At 44.2% G+C, this 21,295-nt stretch overlaps 1 protein-coding gene across 2 annotated transcripts; it reads right to left on the bottom strand.

Annotated features, from left to right (window-relative positions):
- Positions 1 to 4,904: 4,904 nt before the first annotated feature.
- On the bottom strand, positions 4,905 to 20,004 carry GZF1 (GDNF inducible zinc finger protein 1). Of its 2 annotated transcripts, none has more exons than XM_053380697.1 (6): positions 19,890 to 20,004; positions 12,172 to 13,550; positions 9,313 to 9,407; positions 8,783 to 8,950; positions 7,778 to 7,935; positions 4,905 to 5,723 (listed from the first exon to the last, which is right to left on the bottom strand). In XM_053380697.1, the coding sequence occupies exons 1-6, from the start codon at positions 19,905 to 19,907 to the stop codon at positions 5,373 to 5,375; spliced, it is 2,169 nt and encodes a 722-aa protein (XP_053236672.1). In that variant the 5' UTR covers positions 19,908 to 20,004; the 3' UTR covers positions 4,905 to 5,372. The 2 variants fall into 2 exon arrangements, with proteins under 2 accessions (XP_053236672.1, XP_053236674.1); XM_053380699.1 differs by lacking the exon at positions 19,890 to 20,004 and adding an exon at positions 16,128 to 16,977.
- Between the last annotated feature and the right edge of the window lie 1,291 nt (positions 20,005 to 21,295).

Below are 21,295 nucleotides of genomic sequence, written 5' to 3'. Positions count from 1 at the left end.
GCGGTGGATCAGCGGTTGCAGGGGGTCAGTGCTGAGTAGCTGATGGCGAGAGGAGAGAGAGGCTCCTATCTAGGTGGGAAATGAACAAGTGTTTTTTGCAAAGGCTATGCATGGTTGTGCAAATACTATATCCATGGTCTGGCTATGGTAGGAGTGGAGGCCCTGTGGCCCTGCAAGTGCTGTTGGACTCCAGCTATCCGTCATCTCTGATCATTGGCTGTACTGGCTATGTACCAACATCAGGAAGAATCACTTTTCCCATTCTTGAGGTATGTGATGTAGCAACCTGTTGAAGCTCAACTAGGGTTGCCATATAAATCTGGACACAAAAGTTTTTGAGCTTTTTTTTTTTGGCAAAGTTGTTGAGATTTGGGGTGGGGGCAGAGTTGCTGAGCTTTCCCCCTGCAAAATCTCCAAAAATATTTTTACCTTTTTGCGCGCGGGGGGGGGGGGGAGGGGAACGCTAAAAAAACAATACTTGGGATATGGAACGCCGAGACGCCATTTTCAACAGACAAATATCAGCTATGTCCAGGAAATTCCAGGTGTATGGCAGCCCTACGTTAAGGTTTGGAGCAAATTAGTGCCCAGGTGGGGTTCCCTCCTCACAGAAAGACCAGCTGTAAATGTAATAAAATATATATGTAGATTTCTATTTTTCTTTCTCAGACAGACCTAATTGTTCTTTAAATTGTGGCACACCCCTTTTTCGACATGTCTCCGAAAAGCACACTTTTCAGCTGCTACAGGCTTCCGCGTGCAGGCACTGAACCATCATTTGTCTGTGTTGTGTTACTTGTTCAAATGTGCTTCTTCCGGTCCTTGTTCTTCTAAGAGGTTACGGTATTACCGCAAGACACACAAACTCCACACCAGTCTTGTTGTCTTCTGTGGGGCTTACTTTAAGTAAATGGCTCTCATTCTGTCTGGGTAATATGCACACAAAAGCAAGTTCCTCTGACTATTCAGTGCAGATCAAAACGCTGCCACACGAGGAACCTTCTTGTCCCTGTCCACACCCTAAGGCTTCCCACGTTGCCTGAGGACTTAGTCAACAATCACATGGTCGGTGTAGTCAATTTTGTAGTGTCAGTCACTGGTTGGGGGGCCAGTGGAGAGGCCTGCAGCTCCAACCCCTTCTCCCCAACCTGTGATTGATGCTAAGCCCATCAATTGTCTGCCTGATGGTGTGCAGAGAATTGACTCTTGGCACCGGCCCAGATTTCCAGGCTCGTGGTTTTCAGCTGCAGCTTCCTGTGTCTAGCTCAAGAAATGTTTCAAACAAAATTCCCCTCTGTTGCTTTAATCATCACAAGACTTCCCGCGATGGTAAGGAGCTATTTCCGATTTACCTGTATGTAAACATAGACCAACGGCCATCGTATGTTCATACGTACTATTGTGGTTTAGGAATCTATGAAACTATAGTGAATGTGTAACAGAAGATTCATTCATCGCTGATGTTGTAGAGGCACTGTAGGGTTGCTTTGTTTTGTAACAAGATGCAGAGAAATGGCAAAGCTTTGTCTTGTCTTTGCACTCGACTCAACAGCTGGAAAATACTACCATAATGGCTGCAGCCACCAGGGGTTTGGTCCTTAACTGACAGGGGCTGTGGCTGGATATGAGGCTTTCGGCTTTTTGCGTTGCTATTTTATCATGAGAATTGTCATTAAAGAGTGTGTTGCCCACTGTAACAACAAAATGTGTGTGTTTTTATTCACCCCCAACACCTGCCCAGTGAGTTTTCACCAAGGGCTACAAAACAGAAAAGATTTATGTGCTTTATATCTGGGTTGGCAAACCTGTACCCACCTCAATTTACATTATAGAAGTTAGCTATGGCCATCTGAAGCGTGATGTTTGTGACAGACTTATAGTAAAAAGTAAGGTAAAGGACCACTGGAAGGTTAAGTGCAGTCAAAGGTGACTATGGCGTTGCGGCACTCATCTCGCTTTCAGTACGAGGGAGCCAGCGTTTGTCCACAGCTTACCGGGTCACGACTAAACTGGTGCAATAGGACACTGTGATGGAAGTCAGAGAGCACAGAAACACCATTTACCTTCCCGCCGCAGCGGTACCAATTTATCTACTTGCACTGGTGTGCTTTCAGACTGCTCGGTTGGCAGGAGCTGGGACAGAGCAACGGGAGCTCACCCCATCATGATGCTTGAATAGGTAAGACCTTGTAGAACTGGTACAGATGTTTAGGATTACTCTTCAACCGTTACAAACTTTTCCAGTTGGTGACACACTTTTTGGACATGCATTATTTCACGACACAGTAATTCAATTTTACTAGCAAACCGGAGGTTAAACTAGGCCCTTTCCAGCCCCGGGAGGAGTTTGAGGAGTGTTTGTGCAACACACTTACACAAGCAGCCAACACACTAACGTGTCGCGACACACAGTTTGGAAAGCTCTGCAGTTTAGCTAATCCATATTGATCCTGCTTCTGCGCACCTATATATACTGCATTATGTATTTATGTATCTTGAATGGGGCTGAAATAGATCAGTTAAATACCTGCCTCATCCTGCACACACATTGCTCACTCCTCTGGATCACAGTAGAGATATCATGGTAGAACTCTGCAGTCTTCAAGTAAAGTGTGTTTTCTCTCCCCAAAAGAGTCACAACAAAGATAGTACTATTTGAAAAAAATCTTTTAATGGGGTTTACCAGTTCATACAAGTGAACCCACTTTCACATCTCTGTAGAGTAAAAATAAAAATCCCAACCTATATTTACTAACATAAGGATTTAAATATTTACTACAAATTCTTTTGTAATTGGTCGTTAAAATTCTAATGTCAAAATGGAGCACATGGATTACAAAATAAATATTTAAATATAAGCTCTTCCAGTCTTCCTAAAAAAGACCCCTTTTAGTGAATTAAAATAAACAAGGAGTAAATGGTAAAAAAAAAACTCCTACTAAGGGGTTTTACAAACAAAACAAAACTGATACACAGTTGGACTGATCTTTTATTGCATTGCCTTTCAACAAGTAAAATATGAAAGCAGGATCCTAAGTTACCTGTTTGTGATACCTGTACCAAAGTTAGCCTAGATGTTTTCCCCCTCCGAGTGATTTTGAACAAAAACCATTCATTTTTTTTAATGAAAAAAGCTTTAGAAAAGGCCAAGCGTGAATCCAGAGTATAACTTTGCTAAAACATACAGCAACATGAAAAGGATCAGATCTTCTATAGGAGTAAATCAGCCTTGAAGAGTAAGTGACCCAAAGCACTTTACACTGATAAACTGAGTCCATCATTACCTTGAGAAATAATTTGCTGTTACATACTTGGATTACTTTTCTGAAACAAGTCTCTTCCTTTGGAAATAACAGTACTTTTTCACTACTAGTATTGTGAATGGGTGCAGGGGCAATCCTACAGGTAAGCCAGAGCAGGGAATACTATGACTTAAAGGGTCCTGTTAAGCTCAGGCTTAATTTACCATTGCAATCACTTCTTGAAAAGGAAAAATGCATCAAAATGAATCCATAAAGAGAGTGAAATCACAGCAGTTTGAAAGAAGTAGTTAACATTCTCAGTTGTGTTTTATAAAACCATGTCCGGTTATAACACTGTCTAAGCTAAAACACACTGAACTTGATTTTATCTCAGGACACAGAGAGTGGTTGAAAAACAGATCCCATTAGCCAGTGCTTTAACGGGCTGGGAGACATATTCATAAATTACAATTACTCCTAACAGTTGCTCTAGCAAGTTCTGCTGGAATCCAGTGGAATGTCGGAACTTAAATAAGTTTGGGATTTGGCACTTCATTTTTCCTGAATTTAAAACTAGGAAGGCACAGTATTGATGTGTTTTTAGCAAAAACAAATTAATTCTTCACTTCAACCCTATGACAAGGAAAACAACATTTTAAAAGAAACGTGCATTTCTTAAAATTTTGGCAGTTGCTTCGCATTGACTTCCAACTATGTCCGCTAAAAGTGTACTCTTCTTTTCATGCAACACATTTTGCAAAACCTTTAGAAGCTGAACTGGGAAATCTCAATGAGCTTTTAAACGGCTGCTACCCATTACTCTGAATGCCAGTTCAGGTTATAATTTTCATTTTCCAGTACATTCTGTAGCCTTTGGGACAAACATTACAGCAAGTACAAAAACAAGAAGCGTACTCACCCAGATAATGAAACCGTTGCCGGAAACCTGAACAAAGAATATTTTACCAGCTGTAGCACAAAGAGGAAGAGGACGGGGGAGCCACAACAGGTGACCTGCAGTCCGGCATTCATTACTTCGGAGCAATTTGTTGTAGAAGTACGCTGCCAATAAATTTATAAAGTGACAGAACTCCTTGTCTCGTGGCCAGCACACAACCTCCATATGTGGGGCACTGGGATCACAAGAGGCTGGCAAGAATACTAAGGTCCTCTGGGTAATGAAGAGCAATTTAGAAATGCAACACTATCTGTACAGGGAATGTATAGAAATTGGGGTATATCTATAACAGAAGCTGAAAATGCACGTGTGGCTTTGGGTGTGTGTGCATATGACCGAATAGTCTGGTGAGACCATTAAAAGACTGTGAGTTTGTAGGTGGGACTGAGGAGACAGGAAGGAGCACAGAGAAAAGCTTCACCAGGTACTTAGGAGGAAGGTTGGACCATAGAGTAATTTTAAAAAGCCTGTGAAATCCCTCCAGAAATTCTGAACAAAATCCAGCAACGCTACTCTGAAATCCACTTCAGAGTTATGTAGAACAATCTATCTGACAAAGTACGGATTTAAAATATGAACTGCAGTGGAGCTCCAGCACTTTTACCAACCTGGTTTTCCAAACATTTCCCAAAATAACTTATTCAAGAGCTTGAAAGAGCAGGGTCAGGCATGCCCCAATGTTTAAAAACAACACAGCACCAGAATTTATTAAAACTGCATTTCATATTGGGCCCAGAGAGATTGCGCTACACGATCTCACGTTCGTTTCCATACAATGTAAAATCAGTGTCGATTAAGAGATTTTAAACAACACCAGCACAGAACGAGTCTCCTTTCAGAGGGAAAACAATCACTCCAAAGAAACCATTCTGCTGAAGGAAAGGAAAAATCTGGATTAAAACTTCACTTTTTTGCACTGACTCTGTAATCTGAAATCTACTTCAAAATTACAGAGACAGCATACGAAAGAGAGAATAATTTTCTCTTTAACAAACGGGATGAGAGAGAATCCTTCAGTTGAAAGACAACTTGAGAAGTAATGGTTTTGAGAGAATCCAGGATATTAAGATCATCCATAGTAACCCTTTCTTCTTTACATGGATCATGGATACTGTGTACTACAGTATTTCAGAGATTATCCCCAGCTGGAGTTTCCTCCTTTGTAGCAAGTGCTATTCTATAGTCACCAAGGTGTAAAGTGGAGGCTGGAATGAGTCAGTCTGGGTGTGCAACACTGTGAGATCATGCAAAGTTGTAGCTACGGTGGTTTCCGGAGACCCTGCAGCGCCCTTTGATTTGCAGTCTGTCACTGCGGACGTTCCATTTTCATGCAGCGCAGTCAGATTTCCTTGGATAGCCGTCAGACCCTGATAGTGCCCATTTTCAGAGAACGACAGCAGCTTCTCGGATATTTTGGAACGAGCCACGTTATAGTCTGCCTCTGTTTTATGATCCTCATCCTTCTTAGACGCTCCTTCAACAACCACAAGGAAAGACTTCCAAGGTGTGTTTTTATCATGAATCTGGGGGGGAAAAACCACAAACATGCAAAATTCACCACTGGCACACATTACAGTCTACAGCAACTTCAATTTGCTCTGAAATCTGATTTCCCCCCCTCTTATTTATTTAATTTCAATACTGCCCTATACCCAAAGGTCTCAGGGCGGTTCACATAAAATATCAAATACATAAAATCAAAACAACAACAACCCAATAACCCTACCCCCCAAAAAGAGCCAGCATTTTAAAAAAGGTATAAGATGTAGAATCATGGGTAGGCAAACTAAGGCCCGGGGGCCGGATCCGGCCCAATTGCCTTCTAAATCTGGCCCGTGGACAGTCCGGGAATCAGTGTGTTTTTAGATGAGTAGAATGTGTCCTTTTATATAAAATGCATCTCTGGGTTATTTGTGGGGCCTGCCTGGTGTTTTTACACAAGTAGAATGTGTCCTTTTATTTAAAATGCATCTCTGGGTTATTTGTGGGGCCTAGGATATCGTTCATATTTTTTTTCCAAAATATAGTCCGGCATCCCACAAGCTCCAAGGGACAGTGGACCGGCCCCCTGCTGAAAAAGTTTGCTGACCCTTGATGTAGATCAAGTCAGGCAAAGGCATGGTTATAAAGCAACATTTTTGCCTGGTGCCTAAATATGTGTAGTGAAGGCACCAGGCAACTTCCCTGAGGAGAGCATTCCACAGATGGGGGACCACTGCAGAGAAGGCCCGTTTTCATGTTGCCACCCTCCAAACCTCTCAAGGAGGCACACGAAGGAGGGCATCAGAAGATGATCCCAGGGTCCAGGTAGGTTCATATGGAAAGAGGCAGTCCTTGAGGTATTGCGATCCTGAGCCACTTCTCAAACTGCTGTCTAAGGATTCAGAGCCCAGACTGCCCAGGACTCAGGCAGGGAAGCAGCCACCTCTGCGCCTCCAACGAAGTCGAGAGGCATTTCAGACTTATTTTATTTTTGTTTATTTTATCTAAAACTGCACATGCTATTTCTTGGTCTGCTATAGCATTATAGGACCCTTGCAAATTCATATTCAGCAACGAAGGGAAACCCAGCCAAATGGGTGGGGTACAAATAAATTATTATAATTATAAATTATTACTAGCTCCAACAACCTAAACCTGTTTCTCTTATGAACAATGGCTGGGAGCAATTAAAATGTAGGCAGAATAGAGGATGTAGCCTTCCCAAGTTATGAAGTAGTGAGGGAATTTTTTTAAAAAACCACAAGTACAGGAAGAGTTCATAATAAGATCAAAAATGCAAGACCAAACCTGCATTTTCTCATTATATATTAGTAATTTGTTTTCACTGTTTAATAAAGGCAAGGAACAGCTTTTGGGCTTTCTGGTTGCACAAATTAGAGTGTACAACTGAGGCCCTAATAGGAATCACTTCCCAGCCGCATGAGTACCATGGAAAAAGTGATATACGAATGGGCAAGTACCATAGGCATGTTCAGATATTTGCTTGAATGTGTCAATGCTGAAACTCTGCAAGAGCACAGAGGTCTAACCTGCCAAGGCGTTCATGAAATCTGATTTGGTAGCCATCCGCAACACCCCATACTCAATAATTCAATTCTTAAATGCAGGAAAATGGGAACGCCCCTAGCTTAGGATTAGCCAAAGAACGTTTCTGCTCACTCCCTATGCACAAAACAGCCAGCCAGCTAAGGCTCTAATTCAGCCTTCCTCAAACTCAGCCCTCCAGATGTTTGGAGACTACAATTCCCATCATCCCTGACCACTGGTCCTGCTAGCTGGGGATCATGGGAGTTGTAGGCCAAAAACATCTGGAGGGCCAAGTTTGAGGAAGCCTGCTCTGTGGGGTTTACACAATGTTTTCCATCTCTGCCAGTAACTACACCATTTACATCGGGGATAGAGAACCTCTGGCCTTCCAGGAGCTGTAGGACTCAAACCATTCACCAGCTGCAGCCAGCATGACCCAACAGCCTGGGATGATGGGAGTTGTAGTCAGCAACATCTGGAGGGCCAAACCTGCCGCATCCTTAAGTTACGTGGCTTGTTAGGAAACAGAAAATCAAAATTTCCTTACAGAGGTGTGCCGCCGAAGAGTAGATTTGTCGGTAAATGTCCGGCCACAAGCGTTGCACATGAACGGTTTCTCCCCTGTGTGAATCCGATGATGGCGTTGCAGGGCATTGAGCTGGGTGAACTGTTTGCCACACTGATCACAACAGTAGGGACGCTCACCTATAAGCAGAGCACATGGTTACTATTGCTATTTGACTGCATGCAAAAGGGCTGCTCTTGCAGACTCTGACAGCAACCAAGTGAAGGAAGAGGGACGCGGGTGGCACTGTGGGTTAAACCACAGAGCCTAGGACTTGCCAATCAGAAGGTCGTGGTTCGAATCCCTGCAACGGGGTGAGCTCCCGTTGCTCAGTCCCTGCTCCTGCCAACCTAGCAGTTCAAAAGCACGTCAAAATGCAAGTAGATAAATAGGTACCGCTCCGGCGGGAAGGTAAAACAGCATTTCTGTGTGCTGCTCTGGTTTGCCAGAAACGGCTTAGTCATGCTGGCCACATGACCCGGAAGCTGTACGCCGGCTCCCTCGGCAAGTAAAGCGAGATGTGCGCCACAACCCCAGAGTCAGTCACGGCTGGACCTAATGGTCAGGGGTCCCTTTACCTTTAACTTTAAAGAGAGGGGCTCTTACCAGTTCACTGTATACAGTGGTACCTCAGGTTAAGTACTTAATTCGCTCCGGAGGTCTGAACTTAACCTGAAACTGTTCTTAACCTGAAGCACCACTTTAGCTAATGGGGCCTCCTGCTGCTGCCACGCCGCCGGAGCACGATTTCTGTTCTCATCCTGAAGCAAAGTTCTTAACCCAAGGTACTATTTCTGGGTTAGCGGAGTCTGTAACCTTAAGTGTATGTAACCTGAAGCAAATGTAACCTGAGGTACCACTGTACAAACTGATCGGCAAGTCCTAGGCTCTGTGGTTTAACCCATAGCGCCACCCGCGTTCACACCAAAATTTTGCAAACAGGAGGCTCCCCGTCCCACCCTCAGCTTGACCCTTTTGCCTTCCTACCTGTATGAACTTTTATGTGCTGATACAGTGAATTCCTCTGTGCAAATGTTCGGAAGCAAACTTCGCATTTAAATGGCTTGGACCCCGTGTGGATTCGGTTGTGGTGTTTCAGATACTCCTTAGAGGCAAAGCTCTTCCCACACGTTTCACACATGAAAGGTCGTTCCCCTAGAGGACACAATAAAGGTGAAGAGGTTATTTTAAGCCACTAACAGTAAGATTTGGAACAAGCATATGGATCGAGAGAGCCAAGATACACTTCAACCAAACAGTGCACTGGCAGTTTTAACTCTCCCCTCACCTCTTTTTAACAGCTACTCGTCCAGCAATAATTGTCTAAGGAGATGCATTGCACCAGTGCAGCATCACAGAATAAACCTGCAACACTTTGGAGCAAAGACAGAAACTGTGCACCTGTCCCAAATTACTTGCTCTTTGGGATCAATGTGGCCAAACTCTCAGATGTACAGGAAATCAAACACACTGAGTGAAAGAATACAAAGCAACAAAAAAAAGCAATACTTTCATACCTGTGTGGCATCTTTTATGATAGATCAGCATGTGATTCTGTGTGAATTTTGCTCCACAATCGCCACAAACGAAAGGCTTTTCACCAGTATGGATTCTGAAATGAGAAAATAATACAAATCAACACAACTACAGCACTTCATTATAGTCACTTGTTCTGCCTCTTTACTAAGCAGTAACTAGTGGTGGGCACTTTCTTTCATGAGGTTGTCTTTGCCTATCCATGGTTGGGACTCTTTCTCTTTCCCCTGCCCCCCGAAAGCCAAGTGTATGCTAGTGTATGGGGCTCCCAGCTGAACAGAAGCAGTCTTCTGTTTAAAACAAAAAAGCTGTAATTTTCAGATACTATTTGTACTTATTTATAAAGAATGTATTTTTTTCTTCTTCTTTTGTGTAAAACCACCTGCAATCTTAGATCAACAGGAGCGACAACATATTTCCAGTAAAACTGGATCCCCTGGGGCGGGGAGAGGGATCCAAAAGTGTTTCCCTGGATCACAAATATTTTGGCTTTCAAAACCGTGTGTGCAGAGGAGAGAGATGTTTTGCTTGTGGAAGCTTTAGAACAGTTACCTTTTGGATTTCATTCCCTCAACTTAAAGCAATAACACATATAAAATTAATCACAAGCTATGTCCTTACCTGCACACCCTGTTTCCTCTGCTAGGACCAAACACCGCTCTATAATTGTTGATATTCCTGGCTCCTCAAGGAGGCAGCAAAATTTTTCAACATACCAAAAGATGGGCTAGAGGTCACCCTCTACAAGCCCATACATTTTTTACAAAACATACCACTAAAAATATTACTGTCGCATGATGCACGGTAACAATGAAGGAACTTCACCCTCCTAATCAAACATGAATTCCACCCCAAATATCTGAACTAAGAATTGAACCTGAAGTACAGTGGTGCCTCGCAAGACGAACGCCTCGCAAAACGAAAAACTCGCAAGACGAAAGAGTTTTCCGTTTTTGAGTCGTTCCGCAAGACGAACTTCCCTATGGGCTTGCTTCGCAAGAAGAAAGCCCATAGGGAAATCTCCGGGGACCTCTTTTAAATGCTGGCGGTGGGGAGCAAAGCCTTTCGCCCCCCGCCGGCCTTCAGAAGAGGTCCAGGAAGGCCGGCGGGGGCCGAAAGGCTTTGCTCCCCACCGACAGCATTTTAAAAGCGGTCCGGGATAGCAGGGCTTTCCCGCTATCCCGGACCGCTTTTAAAATGCTGGCCATCGGGAGCAAAGACTTTCGCCCACCGCCGGCCTTCAGAAGAGGTTCTGGACCTCTTCTGAAGGCCGGCGGGGGGCAAAAGTCTTTGCTCCCCCCCGCCTGCCTTCCCGGGACAGCGGAGACTTCTCCGCTGTCCCGGGGCGATCTTAAAATGCTGGCGGGCGGCAGCGAACCCTTTGCTGCCGACCCCCAGCATTTTCAAACCCCCGGGACAGCGGAGACTTCTCTGCTGTCCCGGGGCGATCTTAAAATGCTGGCGGGCGGCACCACTGTATCTAGGGGCCCTGCAAGCCCATAGTTTCTTTTCTGTGTTTTATAGAGACTCCCCATCCCACAGATAAACACACACACGAAAGATATTTTTCAGCAGGTTCTATCTAAAAAGAAAGATAAGTCATAGGGAAGGACTCAATTCCTCACTCTGCAGGTTTCAAAAGCTGTTTCACAGTGGGGAGAATTGAAAGCAGTAAGCCCATCTAGTGAACAATAATAGAATCAAAGAATTCAAAGTCCTTGTCTTGCAAAGAAGTGCCACTTCTACTACTGGAGATTTGAGACCACAAAGGTCCCTGTGGCTCTTTCCTTGAAGATGCAGGGCACTGAAAGTAGCCCTGGCAAAGCTTCAGGAGACCTTTGGCTTTCATCAAGAGAAAATATTTGCCCATGACATTGCCAGCTGAAGAACACACATGCCGTTGAATTTTTCAAGGGGCAAACTGACCTATCAACAGTGATGAAGTTTTGCTGTCAAGCCTATCGCAAAAAGTTTCAGAAGATGAGTGGGAGAAAGAGAGGTCCTGTCTGGAACCAAAGGATTATGCTACTGTTTGTGCTCAAGTAACACCTGAAACAATGACTGCAGAATTCAATTTCAATTCCCAAAACCTGCCACCTCCCATTGAATTTGAATGCTCTATATGTGGAGATAGAAAGCATTCAAGTTACCATTATTACTCCCAAGGACTCATACCATGAACCACTGTAATGTGTTTTATCCAAATTAGCTGGCAAAAGTCAGACTGGATTGTTTGAAGTCTTTTTTGCCACTTGTTTTAACTACAATTCTGAGTATCGGTGTGATGAAATCAAGACTATCTTTCCCAGTTCTCCTCTAAAGGCTTCAATTTACTCCCAACTCTTTTAAAGGCAACTCAATAGGAGCATGAGCCTGTGATTTGGTGCCATCTGCACGACAGTCTCAAACTTTTTCTTCAAAAGCAAAGAGCAAACACTACCAAACATTTCACGAGCACTGTATTTTTCGCTCTATAAGACGCACCAGACCACAAGACGCACCTAGTTTTTGGAGGAGGAAAACAAGAAAAAGAATATTCTGAATCTCAGAAGCCAGAACAGCAAGAGGGATCGCTGCGCAGTGAAAGCAGCAATCCCTCTTGCTCTTCTGGCTTTTGGAATAGCTGCGCAGCTTGAATTCGCTCCATAAGATGCACATACATTTCCCCTTACTTTTTAGGAGGGGAAAAGTGAGTCTTATAGAGCAAAAAATACGGTAAACTCTACTCATAAAACCCTGCTTTCTTATTTGACCACCGGCAAGCAGCCTTGGAGGAACGCTACCTTTTCCTTTCTTTGCCCAGAGATTTAACTAATAAGGCCAGTTAAGTGTGTTCATACCTCATGTGTGTTTTAAGTGCCGAAGGCTGAGAAAACTTAGCCTCACACTCTGTGCACCCATAAGGCTTGTCGCCTGTATGTGTCCTTTCATGAAGCCGCAAGGCCGTTTTGGAGCTCAAACCCTTTCCACATTGTAGGCAGTGATGACGCTCCCCACCACCCTCATGAACCTGCAGAATGTGCCTCTTGACGTCCTTCTTCCTCTTGAACTTCTTACCACAGAGCTCGCAAGGGAAGTGGCGCTCGCTGCTGTGGACGTGGCGCTCGTGGCTTTTGAGGTTGCACCGGTTGGCAAAAGTCTGGCTGCAGGTTTCGCAACGGTAAATGACTTCGGCCGCGATCCCATGGCTGTGCCTGATGTGCTTCAGAAAGCTCTTCTCATACAGGAACTCTCTCTCGCAGGTGCTGCAGGTAAAGTTGCCGCCACGGTTCTTTTTATCGTCCTCCAGTTTAGTCAGGTTTTCCTCCAGGTCGTCGGTGCCATCGCACCCTTTGCTTTCAGATTTCACGACGCTCACCACTTGTCCTTTCTCCTCTTCTTCTTCATCTTTCTTCTCCTCCCCTTCCTTATGGATGCCGTGGTCTTTGGAGAGCCGACTCTCCTCGGCCACAGCCTCCGCATACTTTTGTTGCTCTCGAAGGCGCCTCGTGTACTTTTTCTTGGGGATCTCCACAAACACCTTCCGGCCAGCAAGTCTTCCGCTGGCTCTCCTGATCTTGGCGCAGGACGTCTTCACGGCTTCTTTCCTCTTGTCTAACTTCTCCTTTAATTTAGCGGCGGGAGCCTCAAGGCCCTCGCCGTCCCTGGGTCTGCCGAGAGGAGAATCCGCAACACGGTCCGTGTTGTCCCCCGGCGTCTCCGCGACTGCCCTCGGCTCAAGCAAGTTGCCTGGCTGGGAACCGCTGTCCTCCGCCGCATCCTGTGACTCGGAAAAATTCTGCAACTCCAACAACACCGATTCGAGCATCTGCTTCTTGAGCTGAAAGCAGGTTTCCGACAAGTCCAAGCACTTTAGCTTCTCGGCCATTTCCAGCATGCGTTGAACCCGGTCTTCTTCTACCTCTACCCTGGCAGTATATACAAACTCAAGAAAAGATGCAAAGTCCACTACCTGGACCTCGTTCAATAGTACATTTGTCCTTAGTCCGTCCATGCACTTTTCATTGAGAAACACCTCTTTAAAAAACTTGCTGGTTGCTGCCAGGACAGCTTTGTGAGCAACAAAGTCTGCCTTGACCCCTTGATATTCCACGCTGACAGTCACATCACAAAGGTGTCCTAGGAGACGCAGTTGCTGCATTTCATTTAGAAGGTTGATGGGTGAGGATTTGGATTCCAAGAGAACAGCATTACTGGGCATCTTCTTCCTTTCTGAAACCTATGAAGAACATAACCGCACGTTAATTGCCTGCTGGGAAAAGGATATCAAAGGTAATGGGAAATGAATACCCTAATTATCATTTAAATGACAAAATAATCCTGCTCTGTAAAAACTATAAAGCACAAAGAACTCTCTCCATTACTGTAAGCTAGACTGTGTGGATCTAGCATTTTTCATTAATAGCAAGAGTTCAAAAATGTTGGCATAATAGGCAGCTTTTTTTATTTAGTTAGTTCTATTTTATTATATATATTATACTACTTACTGTAATAAACATAAGCAGTTTACATAAAAACACGACGACCTTCAGTAATACAGTGGTACCTCGGGTTACATACGCTTCAGGTTACATACGCTTCAGGTTACAGACTCCGCTAACCCAGAAATAGTACCTTGGGTTAAGAACTTTGCTTCAGGATAAGAACAGAAATTGTGCAGCGACAGTGCAGCGGCAGCAGGAGGCCCCATTAGCTAAAGTGGTGCTTCAGGTTAAGAACAGTTTCAGTTTCAGGTTTCAGGTAAACTACAGTGGTACCTCAGGATGCGAACGGGATCCATTCCAGAGCCCCGTTCGCATCCTGAATGAAACGTAAGACGTGATTGCTAAACCATTAGCTAAAGTGGTGCTTCAGGTTAAGAACAGTTTCAGGTTAAGAACAGACCTCCGGAATGAATTAAGTACTTAACCAGAGGTATCACTGTACAGTCAAACCTCGGTTCCCAAGCGCCTCTGTTATCGTATGTTCCGGCTCCCAAATGCTGAAAACCCGGAAGTAACTGCTCCGGTTTTTGAAAGATTTTTGGAAACCGAATGTCCGATGCCGCTTCCGTTTTGAGTTTCTCTATTGTATCGAGGCTTCTGCTTTCAGTTTTTGAACATTTCGGAAGTCAAATCGTCTTCCGAAATGTATTACATTTGACAACCAAGGTTTGACTGTATTTCTTAACTAGGCAATATCTAGCAGGGTGGGGGAAGCTTTCTGCCTTTTCCAGCCAACCCTCCCCCATGTCCCTGCTAATGAAAAATAGTAATATTTTAGCCTCTTAGATATTTGGAAGGAAAGATATCCAGTTTTTTCTGATCGTTTAGCAAGGGTCCATAAATTCTGATTTTACTTGTTAGCCACTGACTCCTCGCTTTGCAGAGTTCTGCGGCCAGTGCAAAGAACCCGGGGAAGTAGAGGGCGGTTTTACTCTTACGCCGGGTTTCCCTTCCCCTTCCTATTGCTCTCTAGTGCAGGTGCTTCATGCAAAAACCCAACATGAAGCAGAAGAGAAAACAGCACAGCCCTCCACTGAGAATTCACTCCAAAAGGAGATTCTATCATATGTGGTGGACCTGTCCCAAGGTGAAAGACTTCTGGGAGAAGATTTATAATGAGTTGAAAAAAATATTGAAATATACATTTGTTAAGAAACCAGAGGCCTTTCTTCTTGGAATAATAGGTTTGGAATTGCCCAAAAAAGATGTTAGACTGTCTTTGTACGCCACAACTGCGGCTCGAATTTTATTAGCCAAAAATTGGAAAACACAGGAAACAGTGGAGGAATTTGCAGATGAAGATGATGGATTTTTCGGAGCTAGCCAACCTGACCAGTAGAATCCGTGACCAGAAGGAGGAGCAGGAAGAATGGAAGAAATTCAAAGACTATTTATCTAAATATGCTAAGATAAATTAAATAGAAACACTTGCAAAATAACAGATAGGCTAAGGATTTAAATATGTGAAATTATGAAACAATATGTTGAAAGTTTAAACAATATGTTTAAACATGAAAAGAGACAAAGATGTTAAGGAGTAAGTTAATTTTATAAGAAACTGTTTTGGAAAACCGTTACAATGATATACAGTGGTACCTCGGGTTAAGTACTTAATTCGTTCCGGAGGTCCGTTCTTAACCTGAAACTGTTCTTAACTTGAAGCACCACTTTAGCTAATGGGGCCTCCTGCTGCTGCCGCACCACCAGAGCACGATTTCTGTTCTTATCCTAAAGCAAAGTTCTTAACCTGAGGCACTATTTCTGGGTTAGGGGAGTCTGTAAGCTGAAGCATCTGTAACCTGAAGTGTATGTAACCTGAAGCGTATGTAACCCGAGGTACCACTGTATAATGAAATTCAGTCAAGGGAATTTGAGGAAGTCAATTAACTATGATATTAATATTGGACTAAGTTTAGTTATGATTTGTGTTTGTTTGTTTGTTAAAAAACGTAGAAAATCAATAAAAGTTTTGAAAAAAAGAGAGAATTCACTCCATGCCAACCATGGAATACGCTCCCATGGGAAGGACACATAGAACCAATGCAATATTGGTTTTCAGCGCCAGGCAAAAACTTTCTTTCTATGCCAAGACATTTTAGATTATTATATTTTTAGATGGTTGACCAGCTCTATCCCTCTATTTTGCCGCATTGTTACGTCTGTGTTATTCATTTCTGGATAAAGAACAATTTATACATTTTTAATATAAAGCAATTAATGTAGGGATTTCAGACTTGCTAACCAGTTAAAAATACATTACAATCTTCTTAGTCCACTGATGCATTTTATATTTACAAATCAAGAGCACTTACTTGGGATCTCTAAATAATTAACATATAAGTAATCTCTGTTCGGCAATCTTGAAGGCACTCCTGCTTAAGAACGTAAATAAGCTCATCCTATATTCTTAGCAAGAATATCAGCAAGCAATACAGATGAGCCACATTTTAACTTCTGCTCCAATACAAGCACATCCAGTAGAATGAAAAAAGCATCAATATTATGTTCCGAACCACGGAAAAAGGCTAAATAAAGGTACAATTTAGAGCATGCAATAACTGCATGTTGTTAGCTTTTAGGATGATTTTGTGTTTTTATTGGTTTGCTGTTAGTTGCCCTGAGCAATGTAAAGGCATCAGAAGGGATTGGTATAAATCTGGTAATAAATAATAATAAAACTTTCAGCTGAGCTTCTTATCCTTCGCTTTTAATTGACTTCATGCTTCTAGGCACCCTTTTTTCAGCTGTCAGTTTTACATCGGTGTTATTGTGTCAACCACACACGCCAATTCCCTATTCAAAGAAATGACTAGGTCTTCAAGTAAAGCAGCTGGTCATAGCAGCCGAAGTTATCTGTAGGGTTGATATGAAGCCAGCAGGATCCATCAGCTGTTGGGGGAAGAGCAGCTTAACAGGCTGGCTAACAAAGAATGAGTCACCAGTAACAAAGGAGACATCATTAATTCCCTCCTCCATCACCTCCTTCCTAACCATTGTAGAAATCATATCAACGTGTGGCCTGCTTTGCTTATTTGGCCAAAAACACTGTGGAACTGTCATGACAGCCACAGAAGTCCTGAGATGCAGCAATTAGGGAACTTCAGTGTTCCTGACATGGTAAAACAAGAGACATATGCAATGCACACCTTGGATTAAGAAATAAAGCAAAGCATCTAGTAAATGCTACCTTGCATGGTGCCTTAGGAATCCACATGGAATATCTAGTGCACCAAACTAAGAATCAAAGATTCATTCCATCTTTATTTTGTATCCTGTGGTGGGGCAATTGCTCAAGATACTTATGCCTCCTGTAATTTTGTCCAAAGCAGTCTGGGTGTTTCTTAAAAGACAAAAAATGAAGATCACAGAGCCATGATCACACCCTGAAGGATATGTTGTTGAGACTGTGCAAATGAAAGCATTGGGGCTATTAAAAGGAGGCAGAGTTTTCTCTACATTAGTGGATAATGAGCTTATTTTTTCCACAGATCACTAGAGGGTGGGGTTTCTCAGTGGACTGCTTAATAAACATTTTTTGTTCTATAAATCAAAGCACATACCTAACTCAGCTTGTATTTTAATAATTGTAGTCTTACCTTTCTAATGCGATGGATAAAGAAATATAAAACATATTCCTTCAGCTACCGGTACCATAGTCAAAGCTATTATGAAAAAATCACAGGCCCTGGATCAGGGCCCTGTTTTAAAACCAGACCCTAGTCAAATGGGGGGGAAATCAGTGCAGAGCCAAGTACAGTCATACTTCGGGTTGAAGTAGCTTCAGGATGAATATTTTCGTGTTGTGCTCCGCAGCGACCCAGAAGTAACAGAGCGCGTTACTTCTTGGTATTGCCACTGGCGAATGTGCAGACGCTCAAAATGACGTCATACGCATGCGCGGAAGCAGTGAATCACGACTCGTGCATGCGCAGATATGGGTTGCGTTCGCTTCAGGATGCGAACGGGCCTCTAGAACGGATCCCATCCCATTCGCATCCAGAGGTACCACTGTACAGATATTCCCAACTGTTCCACAACCTTTCCGCAGACCAGCTGAACAGATCTTGTAGACCACCAGTCATCTAAGGAAAACGGTTTCAGCACCTCTGTTCTAGGTAAGGCAGGCTGGAGCTGACACTGATAACTACGGTTGAACATACTAGCAGTGACAAAATCTGCTTATGCACAGCACAAAATTCTAACTATATCTCTTCCCCCGCCAGCCAGCATTCGAATATCTTCCCCCGCATCCGATCCTGATAGCTTCCTATTCACTACAGGATTTTCCACCCTGGCTAATGTTAGAAATTAGCCAGATGCCAAATGTGCTTTGCGACTGACACGGGTTCAACTGCAACCAGGTGGAGATCTCTGGATGCCAGTTTGGCGACTGACATCTCCATCTGGCTGGGCCCTCCAGCTTTCTTAAGCAGATAAGCAGAAGAGCTTATTTGTTGCCTTTTCCTCCAAACAGTACATGGTTTACCCTCCTCAGTTAATTCCTACAGGGACCCTGTGAATAGGTTAAGATACTGTGACTGACCCAAGGTGCGCCTCATGACTGAGTGGGGATTTGAACCCCAATCTCCCAGGTCCTAGTCTGACACTCAAACCACTACACCACACTGGCTTCCTAGAGTACTTCTGCTATGGGACAGCCATATAAATTAAGTGGTAAATAAATATGGGGAAAGCAAAATGTCACTTAAGAGAAGGATCTCAAATATTTTCCTTGAATTTGTTTTACTCTAGAATGTTTTATCTGACGTTTCAATGTGTTGCAAACAGCTTTGAGTTTTTTCTTTAAAATACAAAACGGTACAGAAATAAAATAATCATCGTAACAAACTCCATTGGTGGTGGGGAAATGGCACGTAGACATACCATTGTGGCTACCGTCACCTAGGTTTGAGGTGATGTTTGGTGATTAGCTTATATACCTGAGTTTCCGGTGGCGCTGTGGGTTAAACCACAGAGCCTAGGACTTGCCGATCAGAAGGTCGGCGGTTCGAATCCCCGCGACGGGGTGAGCTCCCATTGCTCGGTCCCTGCTCCTGCCAACCTAGCAGTTCGAAAGCATGTCAAAGTGCAAGTAGATAAACAGGTACCGCTCCGGCAGGAAGGTAAACAGCGTTTCCGTGCGCTGCTCTGGTTTGCCAGAAGCGGCTTAGTCATGCTGGCTACATGACCCAGAAGCTGTACGCCGGCTCCCTCGGCCAATAAAGCGAGATGAGCGCCACAACCCCAGAGTCGTCCGCGACTGGACCTAATGGTCAGGGGCCCCTTTACCTTTACTTGACCTGAGTTTCTAACAGCGTTCCCACCTGACGCTGTACAAATAGCAAAATTGATTTCCTTAGCAATATCATGCTTCATGGTCTTTCAATTCCTGTTTTTCCTATTTTCTTAGAGGTGCATATAATTTTTTTAAATCTGTAACCTGCCCTGAGTTATGCCAGGGGTCGGGGACGCCAGGGTATAATTAAATACATGATAACCATATATAGGGACGTGGGTGGCACCGCAACCCCAGAGTCGGTCATGACTGGACCTGATGGTCAGGGGTCCCTTTACCTTTAACCATATAAGAAAGCTGCCTTTAAGTTGATGGATTGATTTCTAACAAAAGCTACCCCGTCTTTCCCCCTGATCCTCAGATCCTCCCCCTCCTCCTTGGGAAACACCCTACCTGGCCAAACCACCATCACCCTCCCCCCAACTTTGCTCACCTGGCCCCCACCCCCTCCCTTGCAACGCATCCTATAGCCACCCAGGGGTCGTGCCCGCAAACTCCACCTTCCCCACCCACCATAGCCAAGCCCTGCCTTCAGACCCCTTTGAAGCATCCCAGAGGGACGTGGTCGGTCGGTTGGGGGGTCAACACTTCCCTTCCTCCCCCCACCCCACAAGTCACCCACAAACCCACCCTCGCTCCCCACGGGGCTGTGCTGCTGCTGCCCCCCGACCCCCAGGCACGACCGCCTTCCTTCTCCCCTAGGGACCACCCCTCCCCACGCCGGCAGGCCGGGTTCAAAGTCCTTCTCCACCCCCCCACCCTCCCCATAGGCACCGACCTGGCCGCTCAGCGCCATCTTCCACGGCGGGTCAGGGCGACGCCGAGAGGAGGCGGAGCGAGGGGGAACGCCAGGCGGGCAGGAAGGGAAGGGGAGGCGGACGCGGTTGCCGGGGGGAAGGCTTTGCGCGGGGCACCGCGGAGGGATGAGGCGGGGACACCTCTGGTTGGTGTTCGCTCTAGGAAAAAGGCCTTTGGAGGCCGAGATGGGGCGGAAGGAGGAGGCGGGGACAGGATTTGGGGAGGTTTGGGAAACGGAGGCAGAGGAGAAATATTGCGGGATTGTGGGGGGAGAGAATAATAATAATAATAATGCAGCTCAAACTGATAAATAAAATAATGATAATGCAGCTAAAACGGATATAATACAAAATAAAATAAATAATAATGATCCAGTTAAAACCAATATAATAAAAATAATCCAGCTAAAATCAATAAACTATAATAATAATAATAATAATAATAATACAGCTAAACCCAATATAATATAATATAATAATAATCCAGTTACAACCAATATAATATAATAAAAATAATGATCCAGCTAAAACCAATACAGTGGTACCTTGGGTTACATATGCTTCAGGTTACAGACTCTGCTAACCCAGAAATAGTACCTCGGGTTAAGAACTTTGCTTCAGGGTGAGAACAGAAATTGCATGGGGGTGCAGCGGCAGTGAGAGGCCCCATTAGCTAAAGTGGTGCTTCAGGTTAAGAACAGTTTCAGGTTAAGAACGGACCTCCGGAACAAATTAAGTTCTTAGCCGAGGTACCACTGTAAACTACAGTGGTACCTCAGGATGCGAACGGGATCCATTCCGGAGCCCCGTTCGCATCCTGAATGAAACGTAAGACGTGATTGTGCGTGCACGGGTCGCGTTTTGCTGCTTCCGCGCACGTGCGTGATGTCATTTTGAGCGTCTGCACATGCGCAAGTGGCAAAACCCAGAAGTAACGCGCTCTGTTACTTCCAGGTTGCCGTGGAGCGCAACCCAAAAGCACTCAACCTGAAGCACATTCAACCCAAGGTATGACTATAATAACAATCCAGCTAAATCTAATATAATAATAAAATAAATCAGCTAAAACCGATAAAATAAAAATAATAATCCAGGTAAAACCAGGGGGCCAACATGCTCTCCAGTTGAATTTTGAGCTATAAGCTCCAGTTTCACAGCTCAAGTCGCACCATTTGGTCATGCAGGGAGGGCCATTATCTTTAGTACAAAAAGGCATCTATACATTTCAGAGCAAACCATATGAAATGACTATTTATTGTGGAAAGCTACGACATTTACAAAGCAGCAGGCCTATAAACAGGTAGCATAAATGATAACAGGATAATAATAATAGTAATTTATTCCCTGCCCATCCGGCTGGGTTTCCCCAGCCACTCTGGGTGGCTTC

This window comes from Podarcis raffonei, chromosome 3 (genome assembly GCF_027172205.1).
Source record: "Podarcis raffonei isolate rPodRaf1 chromosome 3, rPodRaf1.pri, whole genome shotgun sequence".
In the NCBI taxonomy this organism is placed as follows: Eukaryota; Metazoa; Chordata; class Lepidosauria; order Squamata; family Lacertidae; genus Podarcis; species Podarcis raffonei.
The sequence above is the reverse complement of the archived record's forward strand: the minus strand, read 5'-3'. Positions and strand labels throughout refer to the sequence as shown.